The following is a 21,396-nucleotide window of genomic DNA, read 5'->3' as shown; positions in this document are numbered from 1 at the left end:
CAGGAATCAGCAGCGCTGAATACACGAGGAAACACAGGAACACCTTCAGAGACTCATAGGGAATGAGACTCCAAGATCAGGCAACGTGGTGTTGACCACAGGTGCTTAATATAGGGAGTGTTGCCTGATCTGCCAATTGAGTTAAAGGGACATACACTGAAGTATAGGAAAGGGCTGCGCATGCGCAGACCCTCAGGATGGAGGACGGCCACGGTTCCTAAATGTCCGGGAAGAAGCACTCACAGTCCGGTGAGTGACACAGTGTGTGTTGGACCACTGACCACCAGTCTGACCAGTCCTGGCAGGTGTGGGCAATAACCTCCAAAATGTTTCTGTTATTGCAAAGTATTACAACTTCCCTCGCTCGGCTACTTCTTAATGTCACCCGGCTGGCAACGTTTTCTGGGAGAACACTGATGTTAAAGTTTGCCTTCAGTAGACGTCTTTAATGTTCTGCGTAATATGTAACAGGATTCCAAATGTATTTCATTTTTTAATCGGTCTGCCATACTTATCTGAAAGTCGGTGGTCTTCCTAGAATCTACCTGCTTGATGACATAATTAACTTAAAAAGCTCTATGTTCTTATATCTTCATGTGGATTTTACCTCCTACAGTGAGAATATAAAGGTTTCTCTGTTTCACTCTCTCACTGCTGATCTCAGCAGTATGGTACATATAAGGTGCGTTCTGCGCTCCACACAGAAGTGCGACTAGGTGCATGGAGAGGCAGAATAAATCTGAAGAGAGACACTGTGCAAAACTGTTATGGTTACATCAAAAGTCCAACCTTCTAACTCTTCAGTTTTTCGTTCCAAAATAATGCTCCTTTTAGCCCCGCACCCACTGGCGTTTTCTCAAAATCTGTATGTGAAAATGCTTAAAAACGTTGTGTGGTTGCGCATGTGTCTTATATGAGGTTGACATGTACTGGACTCATTGACTTCTAACATTGAAAAACAAGAGAACACTCTCCTCCTGTTTTCTTCTTTTAGTACAGCGGGAAATATCCTTAATTTGGAAACCAAATGAAAAGCCAAACTAGATTTTTCTCTCTTGAGACGTAATCATGGAAATAATCGTCGTCTTAATCAACAGTTGATTAAAGAAAAACTAAAATCCATAAGACATTGTGGGGCATATTCAATTAGTCGTGATGTTCGGATGCACTTTTTCTATGGTAATGCGGTACAGCAACCTCGCGTATTTCCCTTCGCAACCCTATAGGGGACAAAGGGAATTTTGCAATATTATGGTAACGCGGAGTGTCTGCGTGCCAGTTCCGGAGGCAGTCGGCGCACAATTGAATACGCCCCTGTGAATTGCTCCTCTCGGACACCCAGTACAGCATGAGAGTGCATTCAACTGACCTGGTCTCGCCTTGGCCACTCGGCCAATCACAAGCGATTTCACATGCTAGCTGCAATGTGATTACGTGGCGGTGAAGGGAAGTCCTGATGATTCCCTGCCTTGATCAGACATTAATATAGATTAATTGAATCTATATAGTTGTGTAGAAAAAATAATTACCAGTACTGTGCAGCTTCATTTATGTCTATGGCCCATTTATTTCTATGGCCCATTAATGTCATTGGAGTTTTTATATGTAGTGCTCAACCCCTTTAAAATGACGGGCTATAGCAATGAATTGGCCCTAGAAGTCAATGTGAAAAAAAATGATAACTATATCCATATGTATATACAGGAACATTGGTGTCATTTCCAGCCTTTGATTCCAGATACAAACACAAAAGAATTAAAAATAAAATTTATAAGGTTTTACAACCAAATTCTACAGTAGAATTTAAGGGTATCCAATTTCCATCTGATGCATGACAGAATATGGATCATATGACTCAACAACATTTTTTTAAAATAAAAATATAAAACAGCTGAAATGATTAAGGGCCTGATTTGGAGTCGAATATAAAATAACCATCTACGTATATAGAAAAACATACTCAATTACCCAACTGAGTTTTATTTTGAGTTGCATTGTATGTTCACATACACTATGTGGCCAAAAGTATTTGAACGCTTGACCATTACACCAACAGGGACTGTAATGACATTGTATTCAAATACATATAATTTAATATGGAGTTGGTCCCCCTTTTGCAGCGATAAGAGCTTCCACTCTTCTTGGAAGGCTTTCTACAAGATGTTGGAGTGTTTCTGCTGGAATTTGTGCCCATTCATTCTGTAGAGCATTTATGAGGTCAGGCACTGATGTTGGACGAGTAGGCCTCGCAATCTCCGGTCCAATTCATCCCAAAGGTGTTCAGTAGGGTTAAGATCTGGACTCTGTGATGGCCAGTCAAGTTCTTCCACACTGAACTCATCAAACCATGTCTTTGTAGTCCTTGCTTTGTGCACTGGGGCACAGTCATGTTGGAATAGAAAAAGGGCCTTCCCCAAACTGTTATCACAACGTTGGAAGCATAGCATTGTCTAAAATTACTTTGTATGCTGAAGCATTAAGATTGCCCTTCACTGGAGATAAGGGACCTAGCCCAAACCCTGACAAACAGCCCCATACCATTATCCCGCCACCACCAAACTTCACAGATGGCATAATGCCGTCAGACAGGTAACATTCTCCCAGCATCCACCAAACCCAGATTACCCATCTGACTGCCAAACAGAGAAGTGTGATTCGTCACTCCACAGAACACGTTTCCACTGCTCCACAGTCCAGTGTGCTTTACACCACTCCATCTGACACTTGGCGATGTGAGGTTAGCATGCAGCTGCTTAGCTATGAAAACCCATTCCATTAAGCTCGTTGGCCCCGCTCTATAATTTTACATGGTCTTCCGCTTTGTGGCTGAGTTGCTATTGTTCCTAAACGCTTCCATTTTCTAATAATATCACTTACAGTTGACCGTGGAATATCCAGCAGGAATGAAATTTCACAAACCGTCTTCCCGGTACCACGCTTGAATTCACTGATTATGACCCACTTTGTATCACAAATGTTTGTTAATGGAGACTGCATGGCTAGGTGCTTGATTTTATACACCTCTGGCAGCGTGTCTGATTGAAACGCCTCAATTCAATAATTAACAGGTGTGGCCAAATATTTTTGTCCATATAGTGTATGTGCAGTTTAAATGTAGCATACAGATATGTCAAGCACAATCATGAATTCAGAAACTAGCGCAAAGCTTATGGTATGCACAAAGAAACACCTCCTAAAAGGCATATCCTAAAGATACATATAATTCAAAATCAGACGTGTCTCTAACGGGCAAGGTTGACTTGCGTCTCCATGCTCCTAATTTACTGAACTTGCACATGAACGCCCCTGACCCCCTCATCCAAGCACAAGTGGACACAAGTATGAGATCACTCCACTCAAAATATGGGTGCAAGTTGTGGCCTTGCGCAGAGCGTCAACTTTTACACATCTTTATATGGCGCAAATGGACTCACAACCAACTCTAAATCAGGCCCTTGTAGTGCTTTTATATGGCCTCACCGTAAAGGAAAACTTCACCCAAAACTATGTCTGTCAGAAAGCAGTTTGTGCAAGTTATTCCAATAATATCAGTGTGCTAAAGTTTCAAGTGATTGCTATGAAGTGCCACTCGTTAGTAAAGGTTCACATACTTTTTCCAATAAATATAGTTAATGTTAGATTCTTGTGTTGATTGTTGGAAGTTTTTTTCTGCGCTATCTCTTTAAACCAATTCTATTTATCTACGATTATGCTGGACACACAGGCTAACATGCTGCTGGGTCAGATGGTCGAGTGATGGGTTCTCTTTCCAGTTAGGAGATGCATGGGTGGCTCCAGCCATTCATCACTCAATCCAATTGAATATTTTAAGGCTTGTGAGGATACCAGATAATGCTGGTCCTTTATACCCTGCCAGATGAATGGTTTGCCCGGAAGTTACCTTATCTGTCGTACTGGCATACCCAGTACCCTTAAGTGGTTCATAATCACTTAGGGAAAGACAGTTGTATTCAAAGTACAAATATGCTTTAATATAACAGTCACACTCAGTGATAGTCTTTTAACAAACAAGTATCACCATGTGACAGACCTAACCAACAATACCACCTTGAAAGGTGCTATAATTACCATGTTCCTGGGTGATGATCCTGCTAACAAGGCACACATTCTATCTTGTGGAGTAGGGACTGAGTCCAATGTCCTCCTGCTTTTGGCAGATACACAGTGTAACAAGGCTCACAGAGACTTGGATGTTTCACTGCGGTCGATCAAATCCAGGCCAGCCCAATGGGAGCCATATCTCCTAGTCAGAACTTTCCCAAAGAGACAACTCCAGTTGTTGGGACACTGCCCCTTTGTAACAATGGAACTGGTTCCCCACAGTGGTATGGCTACACTGTCTGGGATTAGAGCCGGTTCCATTAGGGGCTGTCAGGTAGCCTTCTCACTTACCCAGGTACCATTAGGCACCCTATAGTGAGCGACTTTGGGAAGTCTAGTTGATCCTGAAGCGGAATAATGGCATCCACTTGACTGAACAAAAGGGCATAATCACAGTAGATGTTAGGTCCATCAAGCCATACCCCTCTTTTACCCTGTATAGTAAGTTTAGGGTTCTGTTCTGTACCTTCCAGCACAACATGGCAGACCACTAATGTAGGGAATCCTGCAAAAGTTTATGCCAGTGGTTGGCGAACTTCTCTGGGTGCTGCCAGTCAGTGAGTCCCCTTTATAACAACCCCTGAAGATAGCTCTTTAGGGGGACATGCTAGGGGAACTATTGGTGCCATTCTAATCCACCTGGCACCATTTAAGAATTGTACAAGAACATGTTGCATCTACATAATACAAATACAAAAGAGGGATTCCAATTATGCATAACCTTTATTTTCAATATGCCCTGTGCCCTGCTCTTACATAAAGGGCTGTGTATTTGTGATATTGAGATAATTCACAGATACTACAGAATGGATGGTTCCCTCACATTACTTTATATCACATTTTCAATCGAATTAATACAGGAATATATATATAGTGCTAAAGAATTCACAAACATATAGATATAATGAACTACATACTAGATGGATCGCAGATATTTAAAAGATTCATAGACGGACAATGGGACTACTTTACGATGGTCCACAAAATACTGTGTTCAACATTTATGTGCCTATTTTTTGCACTGTGCACCTACTCTTGTAGGACATCAAGGATCCCTGTGATTTCCTGGGTGCCTAGTGAATGACTATTGCTCCACCACATCGATTGGCTGTCTCCACTGCGTGTAGGAGTTAGGAGTACTTTCATTTTCTCTCCCTACTAATAGATGGCGAACCTAGGAGAAAGTGATTCAGAAAACATGAATAGTTTATGACCATATGTACCCTGAGCTCTATTTCTCAATATGAATCTAAAATAAATCACAGTTACAAATAGCACAGATTTTTTTTAATTTACTTTAAGGGGGGAATTCAATTGTAAAAAACATACGCGCAAGGTGCCTCCCAATACAGCTGGGAGACACCTAATGCAGATTGATTTTTCTTTTTTCAGAAGTAACTGTCATTTTTGATTGTGCCCCTAGAGGTGCACGCAAAATTGAGCGTTCCTTTTTACCGTAGTAACGATAAACATGGCGGACAATTGAATCTGCTCTTAAATGGAAAAAAAATAGATGCAAGTAAATACATTACTTTTAAACAACTTTGAGTTACTTATTGCAGGATGATACTCTTATTGTAAGGTTGCTCATTGATGTAAGTCATTGCTGTTGCCTTTTTATTGCACTCCAGTTAATGAAATGCTGTTAGAAAATGACTTACAGTGTTCAAGGACAAGAGAGACCTTCATGTTATTCCCAATGTGGTCTCTGTCGCTTACACACCGTGACGGAGCCATGTTCCTGGGAATGCAGTCTATCCACTCACTGTTATTTAACATATGTGCTCTTCAATGCGTTGTAACATCTGACCTTATGTTTGTGTCTTAGGAGGTCCGTTACCTTTGTCATCAGTAGCAATAGCCGGAGCAGGTCAGCCAGCCATCACAAAGACTACGTCTGTTCTCCAAGATGGTGTAATAATCACCACGGCATCTGGGACTCCAATGCAGGGCCACCTTCCAATGGGCAACTCCTTCCCGTTTGCGGGATCGGAGCACGCTAACCACTTTGCACAGAACACGAACAACAACCACCTTCCACGACCCGTCAACTCCAATCTTATAAACTCTATGCCAATGGCGTTATCTCTGAATCAGCAGCATCTCCTGAATCAGAATATTCTGCATATGCTGCAGCCCTCAGCGGGAGAAGGTAAGTGTCCTCCGTTCTTTCCAGTCTTATCTCTCGGAGGGCCGTCAGAGCAAAATCTTGTAAGGATTTGTGATAAAAATGCATTGAAATGCATTACAAAACAAACAATGCAGCCATAGCAAATGTTTGGTAAATGGTAACTCAAAAATGATGTTGTCCAATTAAAATCATTCTGCTAGGCACTTACCGAAATGGGATTTCTGTCTGAAATTGTCTGTTGAAATCTCAGAACCACACTGTTACTACCAAGTTGTGAATAGCTAACGGTCCTTAGCAACTTTTGTATCCGTGGAAACAAAGTGTGGTCTGCATTTGTTTCCATGGTTTCAGATGTTGCACTAGTTGCTTCCATGTTACATTCATTCATTCACGTCCTGACAAATGTCAGGCATTTTCAGAAATAAATCCGCTTTCAAATATCGCTGGTTATTCCAGTAAGTAGTTGTACCCAACATAATGATTTAAATTTCCAAAGATCATTTTTTGTAGAGTTAACCTTTAAATTAAATATGACAGAATCTAGTTGCTATTGGTTACCATACCTTTAACTGTGCACCTGTTTTTAGAAAGGTTCCCATAGAAGACTAAAAATGTTAACAACATACCACAATTTAATTTTGACATTTAGATTTAATCCTCTAAATTGTTCTTGTTTAGTTTGTTATTGTTTTATATTGTTTCCAACAACACTGGGCACACTTACACAAGCCATTATGGACATTAGTCGCTGACACTAGTAATGTTCTGAGCCATCCAAAGTGGAAAAACTAGCAAATGTGTAACCATGTTAATATTAATAATATATTTTTATTTTTAAGGTGCCGCAAAAGGTCCACAGCACCGTACATAAAATTTACAGAAGTATATAACATACAGACAGCAACGATCCATAATACATTACATTACAAAATAAATTATTAAGCTAAACATGATTATAAAAGGCCCTACCCTACAAAAAGAAGGTATAAATAATAATATCCTGCAAAATAAAATCCTGTTTTTACATGTGGGTGTATAGGTAGGATCATTCATGCTTATAACCCATGCACGGCAAAACATGCTCAGAATCTGCCCAGCTCTTGCCATCAGAAAATGAACAATGTTGCATTTTTGCCTGCAAATATTTGCACTTCCCTGAAAAACGGTTGAATTTGGGCAAACCTATATGAAGTCACAAAATAGCATTCGTTCTGTGCTTTTGCAATTTTGCCAGTGATTCTTCGTATGTGTCATTATTCACAGAGATCAATGAGTCCATGTGCACATACCCTTACTCAGAGTGAGCAATACATAACCGTAGTGACATCTCATCCATGTTTTCACAGGAGACCTGCCTTCAATAAACCACCCCTTGAATAACCATCAGCTGTCCCACCTTCAGTCATTACTGAACAATAATCAGCAACAGCAGCTCCTGCATAGGTTCCCCAATCTACACGCCTTGAAAGGACATGTACCGGGGCCCCCGAACAATTTCAACCCCATGGCCTGTCTGTTTCAGAACTTTCAGGTAATCGTACCAGTCCTCGCATCTAAAATAGGATATTACAAGAAACCAAGTCCTGTCTTCTTCCATCTCTTCACTAATACATTTATTTCCATTTCTACAGGTGAGAATGCAAGAAAACAAAGAGGTCAATGCTCAGATGGGTGTACCTTCAATACCTGAAAACCCAAACCCTGCACTTCCTCCGTTTCCAGGCAAGTCTTGTAACATGCCGCATAGGACAGAACAATATATAAAAGATAACATACGGGAAGGAGACAACTCGGTAGATGCCATTTACAAAGCTGTGGTAGATGCGGCCAGTAAAGGAATGCAAGTGGTCATCACCACGGCGGTGGCCAGCACAACACAGATGAGCCCCATCCCAGCACTAAGTGCCATGAGTGCCTTCACTGCGTCCATCGGTGACCCATTGAATCTCTCTAGTACGGTGAGCACCGTCATCCATGGGAAAAACATGGGAAATTCCGATCACGAGGTCAGAACACGAAACTCTAGAGGGAACCGGATCCGAAAAAACTTGGATCAGAACAAACACATGGCTGATGGGGACGGGTTTGATTATTTCAAAGCAGGATGTAATACACCTAAAAGACATTGGAACGGAGGTCAAAGTCCCGGTGAAGTGAACAGGTGGAAATGTGAGGAGTTCTTGGAACACAACTCGCAGGTCTACGGCAATCCTTACCAAACCAGATCTGGCAACGTCTCTATATTGCACTCCTTCGAAGACGAGCAGTGCCAGATTTTGCTGCCACCCAGGCACTGTCCAAACGAGAAGATGCTAGAGGATAATTTCACATTTAACCATTACAAAAGAACTATGATGAGTTTTAAAGAGAGGTTGGAAAGCACGATGGAACGCTGTGCGCACATGAACGGGACCCGGGCCCCGCAGCACAGAGGCTTCGGAGATTTGCTCAGCATCCCTAAACAAGAGATCAGCATGGAGGAACAATCTCCCAGCTCTTCCAACAGTTTGGAAAGTTCTTTAGCCAGAGACTATATCCATTATAATGGAGACTTTCATGCCAAAGGCATGAACGGATGCGTCCCCAGTCCCTCAGACACAAAAAGTATCAGTAGCGAGGATGACATTAGGATTCCCGACTCCCCTTCTTCGAATGACTTTATGCGCTATAGGCCAAGGACGTTTAATATGGGAGACTTGGTCTGGGGGCAAATTAAAGGACTGGCTTCTTGGCCCGGAAAATTTGTGAGGGACGATCTGCACAACTCATATCAGCAAAACTCAGAGGAAGGGAAGGTACACAACGGCTTATTACTTATTTGCCGCATGCAATATTTGTACATATTTGGGAAATTGACGTTAAAGAAAAATTTATACACACTCAACTCTTTACTTTTTTCTTCTTTGTATTCTTTACAGATGGTAGACATATTTTTTTCTCATTGCAATGTGTAATAACTGATACTGGGTCACAATTATCCATTATTATTAGATTGAACCAGTACAGCATGTTGCAATACAAATAATTAACTTATCTGTTCCATGGAAATGTAAAAAAATATTTTATTTTGAATTAAGAGTTTAAAGTGTTTCTCACCTTCAGGTTAATTTATTGTCTTGTATATGCCATCCTAAAATCTTTACTAGATGCATTGTTATATCTTTTTTTGTGCTATTTTATCTATCTTTATTTTAGGCACAGTTGTTTATTAGAGTTGCTGTTAGTCGGAGGCTACTGTGCTCTTTTCATGGATGCAGTTGTATCCAAAGGGTGAGGCTAGGTGAACACTACAATAAAACTACAATACAGTAGACACATTACCTTCAGATCTGTGCTCTTTATCTGGTCCAAGAGCATTGTAGTCCTATGCAGGTTTCTAATCTCTCTGAATTGATGTGTTTAAACCATTTAACCCCCTCAGCCCCAGCTGCAAATTTGGGCACCCAGTCCTAACCTGTGACTTTTATAAACTTGTCAGCCTTCTCCATTTGTTTACAGGAATTGTGTGAAATACAGCCGAACACACATGTAACATAATTACTGCACAGATGGAATCACAGCCGTCAGGGAACATGTATTTATATTTTTAAAAAAATTGTGCCTATCAGGGGGTTAGGAGCAGGCTGGCACTATATCAAAGTATTCTCTCAGGTTCAATTGTATTGGCTCCTGGTGTCACATGGAGGGTTTTACAAACAGTTCCTCCATCCTGCAATATCCTGGTGCACATTTCTACTGGTAAGTCTCTCAGCACCTCCGGGCCTTAGCTAAATTGTCGAGTACAGAGAAAATCCCCCAGCACACTGCTATAACCAGCAAAGAAGCTGCCATTTCTACTTGTACAGCTACATTGTCGTTCTAGTTCTGCAGAATGCATACACACTGCAGAATTGGAAAGACATTGTTCCATCGTTGAACGAGAATTTCATGTCGGCTTGAAAATCTCGATCAACGATTTTATTTGCTCTGGAACGATAATCGTTCATCGTTCCAGGGTACACACTACTGTGATATTGGGCCAATCATTTGTTTGTCGGCTGAAAACGCAGTAGTGTGTACCTAGCTTAACTTTGTGCTCTGTCGTAGTAGAATGAAAATGAATAAGGTTTATATAAATACATGGCTGCGAAACCAGTATGTAGTATGGGGTTGTATAGTATATAAGTCGTGTATTTAGTAAAAGTTGAGAATACGTTCAAGCCAATAAATTAAACTGAAGGTGAAAAAAATATAGAACCATCACCACATTGTAATAATGTCAATTTGTCTGTAATTTCTTTAGTGATTTTTGATTTTTCAATTTATTTTTCATGACACGCTTTACTATGTTGCTGTATTGGAAGGGTTAATAGGTAATATTGGTGATTTACGAGCCACAACATTTTTGCACTCATTTCATGGACCTTAGATCCACCCGGAAAATGTGCTTGGTTGAAGGACTGAAATGAGACTTCAAGGTCTACAATAAATTCCATTTGCAGGGAGAAAAAGTGTTTACACCCTCCCACGAAGCTAGGGCATGCCCTTTACACTGACCAAGACCCCTGATCCCCCCCAAACTCTTCCGATTGGATGGTGCAACATTTTACACCCCCATATGGTGCTACCATTTCTGCTGCAGATGTACTTATTTTCCTATAAAAAGAGGTCTAATTACGGAAAAGTAGGTGTGTAAAATCACAAAAGAGCGTTTGCACCGAGAGATTGTGAACTTACAGTGTTGTGAACGAGCCTTAGTGAAATCGGTAGTCCCACTTCTCCCTGCAGGGTGTAAGGATATAACCCACTGAAGCACCAGGGTGTAATAACCAAACTGAATATAAATTTACTACTTACAGTAATTGCCATATTTATGACCATTAAGTGAGTTATCACTGAGGTGACAGACACCGGTTATAGGTTTGGATAATGTCATCTGGTTTTATTTAGGTGGAGAGTGAGAAGTTGAAGACACTGACAGAGGGGCTGGAGGCGTACAATCGAGCCCAGAAGAGGAACAGAAAGTAAGGACCTTCTTATATGTTCTTTTATTGTTTTAATATATATTTTGCTTTTTCAAATATAACAATGATGGGGCACACACAGATGAAATCAGCGATGGGAGGATTGGGATACAGCACAATTGAAACTCCAAATAGCAGAAATACAATTTTAACCAACCATTGTTTGGTCATTGAACAAGAGGGGGACACTAAACCTGAAATTGTGTGGTCAATGCTTTAAAGAGATGGAAATCTGAATACATGGTGGGGAGAGTCTACATGGCAGTGAGTAGAGGGCAGGAGTTTGAGGGGAAAGGATGGACGGGACTTGTTAGTATGGAAACATGAAGAGTGAATTGGGGGGAAGGAATATAGAAGTAAGGGGTGTATGTCGGAGGCTCAATAACAGAAATAGGGAGTCAAACAAATTGTGTCTGGGGGCCCCATGATAATCCAAGAAGACCAAACGCTTAGAAGTTTCTTGGAGCGTTCGTGAAGTATGGCTGTTATCTGTTCAAGCCAAATTGTGCTGTATTATCAGAGAGCTCAGGTTTCTTCCATTGAGCCGCTAGACAACAGTTGGCTACATTTAAAATGAGAGGGATCAAGACTTTTGTGTGTTTGGGGACACTCTAGGTGGGTAGTGTAAATAATAGACAGCAAGGGAGACGGAGACCCGTGATTGAATGAATTAAGGTGTGTATTTTGTTCCAGTAATCCTTGACTTTAGGACAAGATCCCCATATGATACTCTCAGTCCCACAATTCATCCAACATCGATCTGATGACCCTCCTTATATCTTATCAATTAATTACTGAAACATTACCTATCGACTATTCACAGTAGAGGCAGCCATTTTGTGTGTTAAACCAATATATATCAGTATTCACTAGTGAGACACTTTGTGCCTTACACCTTGGTTATGTTAATAGGGAATTGATAGGAAACTTGTCGGTTGGGATCTCAGAATTTGTTCTTGGGGTCTCTGAGTTGTCAGATATGCAATACGTTATATTGGAAGCTGCCAGAGCAATGCAACACTGATGATTATTGTCTCTGGGCAATTAAACACGGATGATTGGGGTCCCTGGTCAATTGAACACTGATGATTATTGTCCCTGGTCAATGGAACACTGATGATTATTGTCCCTGGGCAATGGGACACTGATGATTATTGCCTCTGTTCAATGGGACACTGATGATTGGAGTCCCTGGGCAATGGGACACTGATGATTGGAGTCCCTGGGCAATGGGACACTGATGATTGGAGTCCCTGGGCAATGGGACACTGATGATTGGAGTCCCTGGGCAATGGGACACTGATGATTGGAGTCCCTGGGCAATGGGACACTGATGATTGGAGTCCATGGGCAATGGGACACTGATGGTCGGGGTCCCTGGGCAATGGAACACTGATGGTCGGGGTCCCTGGGCAATGGAACACTGATGGTCGGGGTCCCTGGGTAATGGAACACTGATGGTTGGGGTCCCTGGGCAATGGAACACTGATGATTGGGGTCCCTGGGCAATGGAACACTGATGAGTGGGGGTCTCAGAATAATGGAAAAATAACATTTGTGGTCCAAGCTATAAAAAATGTTAAGTACCATTTACACTAGTTCAGGATTTATATATATATATATATATTTCTATTTGTATATTGTGTGTATCCTGTACATATATGTACAAATGGCATGTAGCATTTGACAAAAAAAGTAAATGTGGCAGTGTGGGGCTGTCTGGTTCTGTTTCATACACTGAGGTTGGTGTGATCAGCAGTCTGGAGCTGACTGGTCCTGTTGCATAGGCTGAGGTCGGTGTGATCAACAGTCCAAGGCTGAGTGGTTTTGTTTCATAGACAGAAGTCAGTGTGATCAGCAGTCCGGGTCTCGCTGGTTCTGTTTCATAGACAAGTTCAGTGGAATCTGCACTATAGAGCTTATGCAATTTGGAAACAGTAACTAAGAGAGATATGGTGTGAGCAGGAGATGGATTGCTCTGGGACACTATAATGTGGTCACAGTTTTATTTCTAGTGTGTATTATATCTCTTGTACATTTAAATGTTGAAGTGTGTTTCCTAGTCTACTACACAGTTTACTTGTCCCCCAAATTAGCATAAAGTACAGAGAATAGTAACTATTTGTTCCTGTATTTTCTGTTGTAGAAGTGGAACACTAAATAACCATCTAGAAGCTGCGATACACGAGGCGATGAACGAGCTGGACAAAATCTCTGGCAATGTAAGTCATAAAGTTATGACTGGGCCCAAGCTTCCATCTTCCAACAGTTCCATCTTTACAGTTCATCATTCATCATCATGTTATTCTATGTATTACTATGTATAACCTTCTCTCCTCGCTTCCCTGTGTCTTCCAGGTGCCTCAGAGAGAGCGACAACTCAAGCCCCCGAAACCCAAGAGGAGGAAAATCTCCAGATAACATTGATAGTTCCAAGATCATATATTTGTATATAGGCATTGATATTAATATATGTATATCAATATTTCTAGATATCACCACCTGGTGTAAAGTGAATATGTGGTAAATATTTTTGCATTTTAGGCAGGTGGGGCGCTGGAATCCTAAAAAAAACCATGTGACTGAATGGAGATAATCTGTTTTTTCTATAATGCTACAATTGTGATTATAAAGAAAAACAGTCGGATGTTTCTGATACATTTTCAGTGTGTATATAAACAGATCTAGAGTTTGATGCTGATAACCCAGATGTAAATAGTGTACAATATTGTCATGTACAAGCCGACTTAATGCACACTTTATCTTTTACTGTACTATAATAGTGTACAAAAATTCTTTGGTTTCTATCAAGTTGATGTTCAAGCGGTGTATAGGTAAAAAAAATATAACTGCTTTTATACCATACTGTCAGGTGACAGCAGGGGGCGCTCCACAAATCCTGATCATTTCCTTCCCGGGGGGAGCCTCTTAACTCCCATTTCAGGTACCTGTAGGAGAGTGAGGTCTGAAACAGAATTATATGATTGCATGTCCACTGCTTACCTAACAAACTGCAATAATTCGTTTTCTCATTTCTCCTTCGTCGTTAGCGTAGAGGTAGGTTGATCTGGGCAGCGCTTGCTTTCATTTTAACTTTAGATCCTTTATCCTGTCCCTACATCTAATTTGCTTCCTGTTCTGTGGCAACATTCGGCAGTCAGGTGATTAACAGCTTTTAATTACTAGGAGGTTCTGCAACAGCTAATGTTTTATTGTTCCACTAGGGCAGTAATGGCTAACCTGTGACACTCCAGGTGTTGTGCAACTACAAGCCCCAGCATGCTTTGCCAGCTATCAGCTAGTTATCTACTGGCAAAGCATGCTGGGGCTTGTAGTTTCACAACACCTGGAGTGTCACAGGTTAGCCATCACTGCACTAGCGGGCCCTACTCTACATTGTGAAGCAAGGAGGAGCCTAGCATCCAGCCTACCTATATATCATGTAGCAGTGAGAACTATACTTACTGCCCTCCAAAGGTTTACACTGACCTGCTGCCCACCTCTGTATTGGCCCAGTCCCTATAGAAGTAAAACAGAGAATTTTTATTATTTGCTAAAAAAAAGTATATATCATATTTTAAAGCTACTACAAGAACAAGCCAATAACCGCGATCAAGTGACGAATTTAAAGCAACAAGATGCATCTTTCGGGCATAATGCATTAGATTCTTCCCCTCGAAACGTCCTCCGTACGTCTCACCTGCCCTTTTAAATTGCGCCTGTTTGCAGCGTGGCCGGCTCCGTAACAAAGCAACGTTTCCGAATAATCCATATATTACTATGATGTGCTAAGAGGAGATCCTCTTTGTGTTAGTTACAAAGCTACCGGTGCGGTAACGAGGGAAAGTGTCCCTGTATTTCACTGGTAAATTTATATTGCTAATTTCTATGACACTACAAACTGTACTGTCCCCATAGCCTTGACCTAGGCAGCATGATTCTCCGTTATCTCATCCCACAGTATTAACACGTCACAAGCTGCTGTGATAGACTCACCCTAAGCAGTTTTTTTTTTCTTTTTGTTTTTAATCAGTATTATGTAACATATCACAGATTTATTTTATTTAAAAAAAAAAAAAAAAGTATTTATACTGTTAACAGATTATATATTAACGTGGCTGAAACATGCAAGTTATTTTATTAACCAAATTATTTATGTTACGTAAAGTGAAAATGTGAAACGAAAAAAAAAAAAACACTACATATAAATGAGCCGACAACATTGTATTGTACAAGAAGATTCACTCGTACGTTGTACATATGTATAGTCACCTACGTTAAGACGTAGGTGATTATACATTTATTTTCTCCAAACCTGGTGGATTGCAAAATTCTGGTGTGAACACCACAAAGCGTTGTAACCATCCCCGCTCACGGTGGAAGCTGCCATGCTGTGGTCTGTGTGCATGGGGAGGCCGCCAATCAATCCTCTAGGAACTGGTGACATCACTGAGGACCAACAAAGCTTCTCAGTGATGTCACTAATTCCTAGGGAATTGATAGGCTGCTTTCTCATATATATATAGATGCAGCACAAAAAAATGGCGGACTTAACTGTGCGTTGGCGAGGCACGCTTTTTGTTTTTTACCCCAAGCACCCTGGCCTGTCCCCCATACAGATTATGTCAAACAATGTGTGTGTTTTAGTGTTACTTTTCAATTGTTACTCATTTTTTTTTTTTTGTAATAGTCTGCTTTTCTGCTGTTTGTCCATAAAGATGTGTGAGTGTATCTTATAAGATATTTTAATTTTTATTGTTCCATTGTATCATTTGTAAACAATCAGACATTTCTTCAGTGTTTCCACCAATTCTGTTCTGTACTGCTCACCGCTCCGTACTTTACTTTAGTCAACTATGTAAAGTATGTGCGACCTTTCTCTTTCGTTTGTTTCTTATAGTGTGGATGATAGAAGTAGTTGTTTCAGTCCATACTGTTGTTTTCCTCTCGAGTTTTTTTCTCCTGGTTTTATGTATGCAGTTAATGTAAATATTGTGAGCATTACAGGTCATTGCAGTGTTGACATTTTTTTTTTTTTCCAAAAAAAATGTTGCACCAATTTAAGATTAAAACAAAAAACTGGTCACATACTTGAATCTCTATCTGCAGAACCATTTATTTCTGTCTCCAAGCAATAATTGTCTTCAATGGATCATTATTTTGTTTAAAATAGAAGAGAAGTTGTTAACGAGACCCACATCACCATCTGACCCTTTTACCTGTATATTAGGTTCCCTCCCCTGATACCCCCTGTGCCAGAGGGGACCCCGAAAGGGATCAAGGGTGCTCATCGAAGCATTGTGTTAGGCACAGCCCACAGCACATCATCCTGGCGTCAATTTCAGGAAGTTAATGTGATTTTGAAATGAAGTTGCAGTATGACGCGTTTTGGGGTGAGCAGAATAGAACTCTTCAGGGTAGAACCCTGCACATTAACTATATCGTTGTGGAAGCCTGATCTCTTCTAAAGTTTCTTTCAATGCAGACTAAGATGTACAACAAGGGGGGCATATATTTAATTTTTTTTATAATGTCCTTTAACATCCGGACCCAACGCGTTTTATGGGTTCCCATGCTGGTTGAGGTGGATCTCCAACGTTCTCTTTTTGCAAAGCTGTTGTGCACTATAAACTAAAAATATGTTATTAAAGGTGTTGTCCTTCAATGGTTTTAATACTGTAGCGTGTCAGAGTTAAAATTAAGGTCATGGCAAGATCATAAGCACAAATGTAGCCAGAGCCAACACAGCTCTAGGACTACCCTAGCTAGTACAAAGGACGTCCTACAGGTGAATCTCCAATTATTGTCAAGTTGATGCGCGAATGCTCCTATTTAGCATTCCAAGCGTCACCATAACCAGCGAATCACCCCAAAGAGAGATTGAGAGGCCACTGAAGGCCTTAAAGTCAATCTTTATTTAACTTCCAGCTACAGATATGCTAAGTTATATTTTACTAAAAAAAATAATATAGACTATATATATTACGTAGCCAACGGTAAGGTAATGAAACGGAATCACGTTGTTAATTCAAAGCTGAACAATGGGTGCTCAAGCTGACTCTGACTTAATTTGAGACCTACAATTATAAAGATTAGGAACCTCTAATTTAGACTGGTCAATAAGGTGACATAAGGTATAACTTAACTTTCAGACTATAGTATGGATCACAGTTTTTTTTCTTTATTATGTTAAAAAATAAATATTGATAAGTACATTTTTCATGAGATTGCTTATAAAGAATCAAAAGCACAATGTACTGTATAAAAAAAAAATCCTCGTTATTTTCACAAATATGTATGTAAAATGGCCAGGAACTTCTGAGAACGGAATATAATTAAGATAGTATTTTGTAGGGGCACATTGTGTTTCAAAATTTAAGGACCTTGCACTTCTTCAGCCTTAACATTGATTATTTTTTTAAAGCTTTCCTCCTTTTGAGGCACAGTTGTTTATTTTAATTAAAAATATACAATGTCATATTTTTAAAGGTATGTTGGGATATGTTAGATGTTTTCTTGACTTTTACGTTAAATCAGCAATCCCACATAAAACATTTATTTTATTTTCCCTTTAAATAGCAAGTTAATTACTTTCTAATAATGCATTTGATAATGCATCTTTTTTTAGCTATCCTACAAATCATCTCCTTTTCAAAAGCTCTGTAGGCAAGCAAAAAGTCTGAGACACAGGCTCACAGCTGTCAGCATGTCATGTGATGGCAGAGGGAGGAGAAGGAAGATAGTGCAGACAGAGCTCAGAGGAGTGTTCCAAAGCCTCTACCTCATGTGAAATGTGACTGTGGTTGCCATGGTAGACCAGCATAATAAATCATTAATAGCAGCCTGAAGAAAAAAAACAAGGGAAACTGGTAAATACCAACATTCTTATAGCCTGCCACAGTGATTTATGTTGGGAATAAAAACACCTGGGGCTAGATTTACTAAACTGCGGGTTTGAAAAAGTGGAGTTGTTGCCTATAGCAACCAATCAGATTCTAGTTATTTATTAAGTACATTCTACAAAATGGTAGCTAGAATCTGATTGGTTGCTATAAGCAACATCACTACTTTTTAAACCTGCAGTCTGGTAAATATACCTCCTGATTTTTTTTCATGGGGTTGCTGATTTAAGTGGGCCCCTAAATAGATTGATAGATATCGTCACTGTACTTTACCAGGTTGTAATTACACTCAGCCAATCATGTGGAAGTAACTCAATGCATAAAAACATGCAGATATGGTTAAGAGGTTCAGTTGTTGTTCAGACCAAACACCAGAATGGGGAGGAAATGGAATCTAAGTGACTGTGAAATAACTTGGAGTGGTTTGAATATATCGGAAACCGCTGATCTCCTGGTATGTTCACACACATCAGTATCCAGAGTTTACAGAGAATGTTGCGCAAAACAAAAAACATCCAGTAAGTGGCAGTTCTGGGGGCGAAAACACCTTGTTAATTAAGGAAGTCCGATGAGAATGGCCAGACTAGTTCAAGCTGACAGGAAGGTGACAGTAACTCATGTAATCATGTACTACAACAGTGGTCTGCAGAAGAGCCTCTCTGAACGCGCAGCACGTCAAGCCTTGAAGTCGATGTGCTACAACAGCAGAGGTTCCTGTCAGTTATGCACAGGAAACAGGCTACAGTGGGCACAGGCTCTCCTAAACTGAACAATTGTCACCTGGTCTGAGGAATCTCGAATTCTGCTGCGATATGCAGATGGTGGGGTCTGAATTTGCTGTAAAGACCATGAATCCGTGGATAAATCCTGACTTGTATCAATGGTGCAGTTGGGGGTGTAATGGTGTGGGGAATATTTTCTTAAAACAAATTAGGCCCATTAATATCAATTGAGCATTGTTTATATGCATAGCCAACCTGAGTATTGTTGCTGTCCATGTGCATCACTTTATGGACACAATCTACCCATCTAATGGCTACTTCCAGTAGGAGAACACGCCATGTCACAAAGCACACCTCATCTCAAGCTGGTTCCAAAAACATAAAGAGTTTGGTGTACTCCAAAGGCCTCAACAGTAACCAGATCTCAATCCAATAGAGCACCTTTGGGATGTGGTGGAAAGGGAAATTTGCAGCATAAATGTGCCGCTGACAAATCAGCAGCAACTGCCTGATGTTACTATGTCAACATGGACCAGAATCTGTAAAGAATGTTTCCAGCCTTGTTGATTTCATGCCACAAAGAATTCAAGCTGTTCTGGGAGCAAAGGAAGGTCCTACCCAGTACTAGAAAGTTCTACCTAATAAAGGATCCACTGAGTGCAAATTGTTGTAGTGAATATAACCTGATACCTTTACACTAAGCTAAATAAGTCTGTTCCTTCCTGGAGAAAAATGACAAGTGGACTTCTCTCAGATCTTATTACCGGATAAACCTATACCAAAACTATACAAAATTGGAGATGTTTTTTTTTTGTTTGTTTCATAGCCCCAGCTGATGATTATGTTGTTTATGTTTTTGCTGGCTATAGGTGATCTGTCACATGTGATTTCTTCCAGCAGATGCAAGACATTGCTGCAAGTGTAGGCATGGCTTTATCTTTAATTATTAAAGGCTTAACCTGTTGTGTTTTTGACTGGCTGACACACACAACCATTCGCGGGTCAAGATGTTAAAGTACTCCATGGCAGCACTAACAAATGGATTGATCCTTAATCAGTTGTAGGGACAGAAACAAAAGTTGATACCGCCTGGAAAACATAGAGTGTGGCCCCTTCATGCATTGTGTTTGAGTGACTTCCCAAGCTCTCTCTGAAAGATATATAAACAGATAACATGGGAGGAAATATTTGAGCTGTCATGGAGTTCTTCACGGAAATTAAATTATTGGTGAGTACAGTTTGCTTATTTTTTCTCCATGGCAGCCCTAATGATAACACATGATTGGCCCAAGAAATCAAGCACTGATCAATCCATGCATATAAAATATTTGATCAAATGCTTGAAGCATTTTCCATCCAAACTGAGCTTTAGCCGAAGCTACGACATCCTGAAGACAACGTTTGAAGACGGTATGAATGATGACCAGCCTACTGATCGCCATAGATAATTTGCTGAAGCCTGAAACCTGTTTGCCCAGGAGATGGTCACGGCCCTTGTGGAATGCGCCCTCAGTATTTTTGGCACCTCACCTCTGCTCCTCTTAAAAGTCTGTGAAACAACTTGTCAAATCCATCTTGCAAGAGTGCCTATGGATGGAGCATACCCTGAACGTGGACCTTAAGGAAGTACAAATAGATGATCTCTCTTTCTGATTTCCCTTGTTCTCAAGAGATACATTCAAATTGCTCTGACCAGGTCTAGTGTTTGTCATTTCATTTCTCGTTTTCTTAGATGGTTTAGAACAAAGGGACAGAAGTACAATTTCTTCATTGAAATGTAATGTGGAAACTACCTTAGGCAAAAAAGTACTATGTTATCAGTGTACATGTTAAAAAATTGTTCCTTAAAGCAGCACCATAAAGCCTTAAGTTGTTCTTCTAGCAGATGTGATTGCCAACAAGAATAGGAATTTGGCTGTAAGCCATTTAATTGAGACTTCATGTAAGACTTCAAATGGTTCTGATGCTATTATTTTTATTGTCGTAGATTTGTAAGGCATCACAGTGCTCAGCAGCACCGTACAGTAGGGAAAACAGGACTTACGTAAAACAGAGACATGCAAAGAAGACGAAATAAAGAGTATGGAATGCCCTGCTCATTAGAGAGCTTACATTCTAAGTTGAAAGGAGCACAGCTGAAACAAGAGGAGCGAGTGTGGCTCAGAGTGGAAATTGGTATGGTTCTCATGGTGTATTAGTGTGAATAGTGTAAAGAGTAATTAGGTGTAATTGTGTACATGTGGATTTGGGTGCAGGGAGGAGGGCGTGAAGTAAGGTGAGGCTGAAGCAAAGAAGGTTGTGGTAGTTGTTGGAAGTACGGGGTAGATGGAAAGTTTTGGGGTGGAGTGAGTCGTGTGAGCAGTGGGGATTGTACAGGTCCCAGGGTTAAGGGAGATGTCACCAGCAGCCATGAGAAAGAACACAAAGTGCTGAAAGCTGTACCTTCAATGTACTAAGGGCAGGGCCCTTCTATAAACCTTTTTGAAGGAAATTTAGCACTTGAGGTATGTTAGACG

The 21,396-nt window shown here is 40.5% G+C and overlaps 1 protein-coding gene across 2 annotated transcripts in view; it reads left to right on the top strand.

Moving 5' to 3' along the window:
* MBD5 (methyl-CpG binding domain protein 5) overlaps positions 1–17,416 on the top strand; it is a 54,859-nt gene extending 37,443 nt beyond the window's left edge. For both annotated transcript variants that reach the window (XM_075180922.1, XM_075180921.1), the window contains exons 8-13: positions 5,951–6,274; positions 7,600–7,784; positions 7,885–9,048; positions 11,183–11,256; positions 13,403–13,478; positions 13,615–17,416. In XM_075180922.1, the coding sequence (XP_075037023.1) occupies positions 5,951–6,274; positions 7,600–7,784; positions 7,885–9,048; positions 11,183–11,256; positions 13,403–13,478; positions 13,615–13,677 (1,886 nt within the window). In that variant the 3' untranslated portion in view covers positions 13,678–17,416. The remainder of the gene's footprint in view (positions 1–5,950; positions 6,275–7,599; positions 7,785–7,884; positions 9,049–11,182; positions 11,257–13,402; positions 13,479–13,614) is intronic.
* The last annotated feature ends 3,980 nt before the right edge of the window (positions 17,417–21,396 follow it).

Source organism: Mixophyes fleayi, chromosome 7, assembly GCF_038048845.1.
Source record: "Mixophyes fleayi isolate aMixFle1 chromosome 7, aMixFle1.hap1, whole genome shotgun sequence".
Classification (NCBI taxonomy): Eukaryota; Metazoa; Chordata; class Amphibia; order Anura; family Limnodynastidae; genus Mixophyes; species Mixophyes fleayi.
Note: the sequence above shows the minus strand (reverse complement) of the source record. Positions and strands in the feature narration are given on the sequence as shown.